This window comes from Vitis vinifera, chromosome 19 (assembly GCF_030704535.1).
Source record: "Vitis vinifera cultivar Pinot Noir 40024 chromosome 19, ASM3070453v1".
Taxonomy (NCBI): Eukaryota; Viridiplantae; Streptophyta; class Magnoliopsida; order Vitales; family Vitaceae; genus Vitis; species Vitis vinifera.
In genome coordinates this window covers 7,499,654-7,507,870 of record NC_081823.1, presented here as the reverse complement: position 1 = coordinate 7,507,870, position 8,217 = coordinate 7,499,654, and the positions used below count along the sequence as shown (strand labels likewise).

General features: G+C 35.2%; 1 protein-coding gene across 1 annotated transcript; it reads left to right on the top strand.

Annotated features, from left to right (window-relative positions):
- The first annotated feature begins 632 nt into the window (after nucleotides 1-632).
- On the top strand, nucleotides 633-7,291 carry LOC100248725 (fimbrin-1). Its single transcript, XM_002276815.4, has 15 exons — nucleotides 633-1,087; nucleotides 1,226-1,544; nucleotides 1,709-1,879; nucleotides 1,963-2,201; nucleotides 2,298-2,469; nucleotides 2,557-2,595; nucleotides 2,800-2,868; nucleotides 3,004-3,120; nucleotides 3,690-3,901; nucleotides 4,228-4,383; nucleotides 4,741-4,940; nucleotides 5,670-5,827; nucleotides 5,919-6,015; nucleotides 6,215-6,306; nucleotides 6,663-7,291. The coding sequence occupies exons 2-15, from the start codon at nucleotides 1,458-1,460 to the stop codon at nucleotides 6,984-6,986; spliced, it is 2,133 nt and encodes a 710-aa protein (XP_002276851.1). The 5' UTR covers nucleotides 633-1,087; nucleotides 1,226-1,457; the 3' UTR covers nucleotides 6,987-7,291.
- Nucleotides 7,292-8,217: the final 926 nt, after the last annotated feature.

Here is an 8,217-nt window from a genome sequence, read left to right as displayed (position 1 = left end):
ATAAAAATTGTTTCCAAATAACAACCAGCAAACACTATTAAAAATTTATAAACAATTTTCTACTTTTAAAAATAAAAAACTATTTTTAAACCAAACGGTCAAACATGCTCTTAATATTTAAGTATAAAAAAAAAGGTATTTTAATAGTATTTTATGAATATATATATATAAGATAAAAAAAATATAATTTTTAGAAGAATTACCTATAAAGTTAAAAATAAAACACTCTTAATCTATGTCGGGTTTTAATTAGACATCATCTTAGTGTTGCTTCTTTAAAATGATAACTTCTCATTTTAATTTCAGTTTCTTATTGGAGTGAAAATTAAAAGGCATTTGGTTGCAAGGTTCGGATGAATTCATGAAAAATATTTTAAGAATAAATCCATGAAAATATTAAGATAAAAGCAATTCAACTTATTATTGAGGGAAGTCAAATCTGTTCCGCCAGAACATCAGGAGCTACAATTTCAAACCACATAATTGACACATCAAAGCTTAACAATTAAGAAAATGGCATGGAAACTTTTGGACTCCAACTAATATTATTATAATAATAATAATAATAATAAATGTTATTATTATTATTAAATGAACCAAATTTAATAATTTTGGACATGATTCAAACTTTCATTTGAGTCATACAATGGTGATATGAGATTCTTGGTGGGCCTATAAAGAGCTGCCACGTCAGCATCGAATGACTGGTATGCAAAGATTGAGGTTTAACCCCAAGATTTAGTGAGGTGGTGGGAAGGGGGAGCGAGTTCATGGATTTATTGTACTCTTGGGAGTAGGGGTGTGACAGTCGGATGGCTCCTAATGACAGTTCTATCGAGGCTGGCTGCTCTCTCTCTCTCATGGTCTTTGCGGTTCCGTAGGCCAAACCGTTTTCTCACTTTGCTCTTCGGCGAAGGCAAAATTGATCTCTTTCTCTCTCTATAATTCCATCTTTTTCTCTCTCTAAAATCTTTCTCTTTCTCTCTCTTTTCTCCCTCGCAATTTCCAGTACTGTTGAATATCTGAACAACAGTCAAATCTAGGAGCCAACCCAGTCCATTTCAAGGCAAATCTCCGATTTTTTGAGGTTCGTGCTCGTGGGTTTTCTTCAATTCCACGTCTTTTTATCCGGGTCTCTTTTGTTTTTTTGTGTCGTTGATGAAACACTGGCACAGAATGTGTTTTTTCCTGCATTTTCTCACGTTTTCTTGCGTGTATCAATCAGGGATTAAGCGAAATTTTAGAGGGATTGGAGATTCGTGCAAGGGAGACAGTCGCTGTTAGTGTACTTGTCGTTTCTTCTCAGTGTGTGGATCTGAGTTTGAGGTTTTGATTATCTTGTATCGGTTTTTGACTCCTGCGTTTGGAGATTCTTGTTGGGTCTGGGTCAATTTTGCTTAGTTTGTGGAGGAAATTTAGGGGGTGATTGGGTTTCTCTCCACTCGACTGCGGCGAAGATGTCTAGCTTTGTAGGTGTTCTTGTTTCTGATCAATGGCTTCAAAGCCAGTTCACACAGGTGGAACTTCGAAGCCTGAAATCCAAGGTAACTATGCTTCATCCTTCCCTCATTTACTGAATTTTTTGAATTATGGTGTTTTTATCGAATTTTGTTATTAATTATGATTTGTGGTAGTTATGTGATGGATTTTGTGACTTCTCTAAGTTCTCTTAATGTGCGAATTGCTTTCTTTTCTTTGTGGGTTTTAGTTTATGGCGGTAAGGAATCAAAACGGCAAAGTTACAGTAGGAGATTTGCCAGCTCTAATGGTAAAATTGAAGGCATTCAGTGATATGTTTAAAGAGGAGGAGATTAGAGGAATCTTGGGTGAGTCAGGTGCAGACATGAATGATGAGGTCGATTTTGAAGCCTTTCTTAGGGTGAGCCACTATGACTCATTTTGCATTCGTATTAGGATTAGAGGAATAGTAGTACAATGCTGATCAATTGTGAGGAATGGCAGGCATATCTGAATTTGCAAGGTCGGGGAACAGAAAAATTGGGTGGTTCGAATCACTCTTCATCATTCCTCAAGGCCACCACAACCACCCTTCTTCACACTATTATTGAATCAGAGAAGGCATCTTATGTGGCCCATATCAACAGCTATCTTGGGGATGACCCATTTCTGAAGCAATATCTTCCTTTAGATCCATCCACAAATGACCTGTTTGATCTTGTAAAAGATGGAGTTCTTTTATGGTACTTAAGCATGGTCTGCTTGATAATACTCTACTTTGTTATGTCAATGAATATGCTGTGGCTTATAAAGAACATATGTCTTGTGGCTTGATGCAGTAAGCTTATCAACGTTGCAGTGCCAGGGACAATAGATGAACGAGCTATTAACACCAAACGGGTACTAAATCCATGGGAGAGGAATGAAAACCATACCCTTTGCCTCAACTCTGCAAAGGCCATTGGCTGCACGGTGGTGAACATTGGGACACAGGACTTGATTGAAGGAAGAGTAAGTTGTTCTGATTTAGCTATCCATAGGATTATATTGATCTCTTTGGTGTCCCAGGGATTTTATTTTAGTCTGTTCATATTGCAGCCTCATCTACTACTTGGATTAATTTCTCAAATTATAAAGGTTGGTACCCAAACTTTGCCCATGTTTTCTTAGCTTTTTATGTTAAGGACTGAAGTAGGACAGAATGAAGTATTCATATTTTGAATATAGAGAAATAGAGATGGGCATATAATGATTATATTCTATGTATAATGTGTTCAATTTTTTTGTACTCATGTTTACCATCAAAACATATTAACTTCTTACAAACTGTGCCAACTTCAGATCCAACTGTTAGCAGATCTTAATCTTAAGAAGACGCCTCAACTTGTGGAATTGGTGGATGATGGCAATGTAATGAAATGTCAATCCCTCAAGCTTTTGTCTTATATTTTTCTGAAATAAAATTGATTGCAAAATGCTAGTTTTTCAAGCTTGTTCTGATTAAGCAATAGAGAATACAACTTTACAGATTATCGAATGTTGCAGGATGTTGAGGAGCTTATGGGCTTAGCCCCTGAGAAGGTTTTATTGAAATGGATGAATTTCCACCTTAAGAAAGCTGGCTACAAGAAGCCCATTACAAATTTTTCTTCTGATTTGAAGGTATGGCTACTCCTATTGTTTTCCAGTAGCGACTTCTATCTATTTTTCCATTGGGATGGGGTGGAGAGTGGAGTAAAAGTTTCACCATATGATACCTAATCCTAGCTGAAATCATGTGTAAAGAGTTTGTAGTAAAGAAATATTTTGGAAGTTGAAATACCTTACATTTCTAGAAGGTTTATGTAATTATGGGTAAAAGGTTTTAAAAGTTCATATTTGGTCTCAAGATCAGAATATGGCAATGAGAGTGGGAACTGCAGCATCCTTATAGCAAACATTCTCAGAGAATATAATCACCTTGCTACAGAATGTTACAAGTTCCCCTTGTGCCTCTTATCAATGGTTAACCTTTTTTATTAGTAACTACAACGATTATGAAATTGTTAAATCACAGCAGCATAATTGCTTTCCTGTGAAGTGCTATCTATTTACTTTAGTCATCAACCTGTTTTTTGTCCTTTATTTTGTTTTGTTTTGTGTTTTTTTTTTTTTCACTTTTTGTTTTCTTTTGGAATGCTTCAAAATCTATTGCTTTCTCTTTATGATGCCATATGCTCATAAACATGCAGGATGGAGAGGCTTATGCTTACCTGCTTAATGTTCTTGCACCAGAACACTGCAGTCCAGCAACCTTGGACGCAAAGGATCCCACTCATAGGGCAAAGCTGGTACTTGATCATGCAGAGAGAATGGACTGCAAACGATACTTGAGTCCAAAGGACATTGTTGAAGGCTCACCAAATTTAAATCTTGCATTTGTTGCTCAAATATTCCATCAAAGGTGGGAAATGAATAGTGTCAGCTTATTGACATTTTGAGACTTCGTAGAAATCCCTTTTTGTTCTTCCTTTTCTATTTGGCTGGTAGTGTCATAGCAGCTACTGGAATTAGCTGTGAGCATATAGTATAAGTTAGTACAGAATCTTATTGATTAGCCTTCTTCCTTATCTGATTACAGAAATGACTGGCTTCCAGAAGTCAAGTATCTTATCTTTATTTGCTGTTTTGAAGTCTTGCTTGAGAATTTTAGAACACTAACTTGCCATTTTAGTGGTTTAATTATATGCATAACAGCATAAGATGAAAGAATGTTGATCTCTCTTGCAGGAGTGGGCTGTCTGCGGACTGTAAAAATATTTCCTTTGCAGAGATGATGACAGATGATGTGCTAATATCTAGAGAAGAAAGATGCTTTAGGCTGTGGATCAACAGTCTTGGAATTGTTACTTATGTCAATAATTTGTTTGAGGATGTGAGAAATGGGTGAGTGTTTCTGTTGTAATCAATAGTATCCCTTGTGGTCAAATTCTTTGGATATTCTATGAAATTCCTAAGTAGTTTTAAAAAATATGCTGATTGATTGTTTATCCTGAATAATACCATGACCTCTTAATGTCTTTCCATAACTTGAATAGCTTTTCCCCTACTCAAATGCATTCTGCAATTTTTTCCCCATATTTTTTCTTGTAAATTTGTCATTACCACAATTTCACACTTCCCAGTTATTTTCCAAATTGTGAAAATAATTTTTGAATTGGAAAGCAGAAACAATTTTATGGAACTTGATATTTTGCAAGCTTTTCCCTAGCTTTCTTGATCCATAGTTTCTCATGTATGCAGATGGATACTCTTGGAAGTGCTTGACAAGGTTTCTCCAGGATCTGTTAACTGGAAGCGTGCATCAAAACCTCCCATTAAGATGCCATTCAGAAAAGTAGAGAACTGCAATCAAGTCATAGGGATAGGGAAGCAATTGAAATTTTCCCTTGTGAATGTAGCTGGAGAAGATATTGTACAGGGAAATAAGAAGCTCATACTTGGTAATGTGCTCCCTCTCAAGTTGTATCTGTGTCTAGAATCAAGGATTTTTTATCATGCATCTGGCATCATTCATCATTATGCTAGACAGTGTTATGCATTTATCAATTTGTCTCCATTTTAAAGATTCTACCTGATTAAATTTACTATTTATATAATCATCCTGTTACAAACATGTTATTAATGTCTCTTAATAAACTCTAACTTGATCCCTTGTGAATTGTTTTGATTAACTTTGAACTTCAAAGAGAAAATTGCTTTTGGATATTATTTTGATTGGTCCCTCAATGTTACATATGATGTACATACAACAATCTATACATACCTTTCTTGTTTATTAGGTCATGTGTAATGTAAGATAAAACGACCCTTATATGGAGAGGCATTGCATAAAGTAAATAATAATGCATAACTAAATAATCTAAATATACAAGATGGAGGCTGAGACACACAGCATGGCAGTTCCATGTTAATAAATTTTCCTGTTCTGGGTTATTCTTTAGATGTTGATTTTTCACCATTTCATAAAATTTGTCAGTGGATATTGAAAATTATCGTGGTTACTGTGTCATTTTGAACTCCTGAAAAAGTGTTCTGTTACTTCAATACTTTGTCTTTTCTTTTCTTCACCTGACTCTGGCTGATATGGCTTCAGTCATTAGCTGAAAACTAGCAGACTTGTTGCAAAAAGAAGTGATCCAGAGAGCTCAACTTGTTTACATTTGTTTCAGCTTTCCTATGGCAGTTGATGAGATATAATATGCTCCAGCTCCTAAAGAACTTGAGATTCCACTCCCAAGGGAAAGAGATGACTGATGCTGATATCCTGAAATGGGCAAATAACAAAGTGAAGCGCACAGGCAGAACTTCTCAAATGGAGAGTTTCAAGGTTAAAAAATCTCATACATTTCTTCAATGAATCATGCTTTCTTAAACCAGGCTTCATCAACCTCATTATGTTCTCTCAAACTACTTTTCAGGATAAGAACCTGTCCAATGGAATATTCTTCCTTGATCTTCTCAGTGCTGTGGAGCCAAGGGTTGTCAATTGGAACCTGGTTACTAAGGGTGAAAGTGGTATGGTTTTTTTCTTTCTTTCTATGGAATATTTTCTGAAAGTTCAAGCCTTCTTTTGGTTGGACAAGAAAACAGGGACTCCAACCGTCTTCATTGGATGAATTTGAATGCCTTTTGTGTTTCATTTATATGCAACAATATTATAATGAACCCATTTTTAGATTAAATGATTTCAGTTTTTCTGTTATTGAAATAATAGAGGAAGAGAAGAAGTTGAATGCTACTTACATAATCAGTGTTGCGAGGAAACTTGGGTGTTCTATTTTCTTGTTGCCTGAGGACATCATGGAGGTAAGGATGCATCTGTATTATGTTGATTTGTTTGTTTTTTTATTTTCTTCTGTACAGATACAAAGATTTATTCTAAGTTGTTATCATTTTCTCTTTATCCTTGTGACTTCAACAAGTTGCTTCCATTCACAAGAATAAAATTGTTCAACTCTGTCCATAAAAATAATGAATTTATTCGAATTTGGACACGATTTTATTATTTCTCTAGTTCTAAATTCAGATTCATGGAAATACACACCAGCAACTCCATCACTCGTCTTAACTCCAGGGATTCAATTTTCTTTCTGTATACGTATGTGTACAAATTGGAAAAACACGACATCTTGATCTAATATGTTTTCTCATGTTTATAACAGGTAAATCAGAAGATGATCCTCACTCTAACAGCGAGTATCATGTACTGGAGTCTGCAGCAACCAGTTGAAGAGTTGGAGACATCTTCATCCCCTGCTGATGCAGCCACTACTGCCAGCACTACTAGCACTACTCCTGATGCATCCCCATCAGCATCAGTGAATGGAGAGGATGAAAGCTCCCTGAGTGGTGAAATCTCGAACTTGATCATTGATGATGCAGCTTCTGATACCACAGTTTCCTCACAGGTTGAAAACGAGGCTCCTGATACCACTACCACAGTTTCCTCTCATATTGAAAACGACGACACCCCTATAGGCGATTGAAGTTTGAATATAAAGTGCTTTTGTGTGAATGGTGCAACTACATTTTCAACCAAGTGGGTTATATCTCAAAGTTTTCGACCTTACAAACCGAAACAAAACCACAGCGATTATAGAAAAGTATGCTCATTTTCGGATAATACATACATACATACCCTGTACAATCTGTTACTTTATTTTCCTCTCCCCTCCCTCCCCCTTTCACCCTCTTTTGTAGGTAGGCTCTGGAGTTTTGCATGTATTCTTTGCACAATAATTACTTTGTTGATGTTGAATAATATGATTCTGCAGATGGAAATTTTGAATAATGGAAGGGAAGAAAGGCTGTTTTTTTTTTTTTTTTCTTCAGATGATGTCTGCTTAGTCCTTGAACTCTTAAACTCGAAAGGACATGATTTGTGGGAATAACATGCTTCTCTGCCCAGCTAAATGGTTGTTTTCTTTGTGATTTGAAGGTGGAGTAAGGGGGGGAAGCTCAACCCATATGCGAATGAAGTTTATTCCTATAGGGTTCATATTTGAATTAGTAAACATATGCTTGGAATATAGATGAATGAGTTAGACTCATGAACTTGAGTTGGTTGGTTGGTTGGATTGAGTTCCATCTAAAAGTAAGTAATTAATTTTTATACCTATTTAACAAAAAATTAACTACTAGTTAAATGCACATTAAATCAACCTAATATCAACATTTAACTGTGAATCGACTACAAATTTTTAAACCCAATTACGAAGCTACTAAAATGTAAAAATTATATTAAAATTAACTATAAATCTAATGTTTATTGTACTAAATCTTTAATTGTTTTTATCACCACAAACTAGAAAAGGTAATAAAAAGTGTGAAAATTGAATTTACTTTTAGTATGAACTAAGATACGACAACCAATCATGTAAATATTGTTTACTTTAAACCTAAATGTGTTATCACTGCTTTAAAATGCGAGGAACCCATACTTATATAATGCTCTCCTATACCATGTGAAATATCATAAACACTTCTCCATATAAAATATAATGTCCTTATTGTGTCTTATAGGATTACGAGACTAAATAGACAACATCCCTTATAAAGTCAAATAAACCCCCACATCATGGTAGAGATCGATTTTTATATCATTTGTAATAGCTCGTTTCAAATTGTATAAATAGAATTCCCTCTAAACCCAAATAAGTACTTCCCCACAAAGAAACCATATTTATATTATATCAAAACTTTTTTCGTCCATCCAAG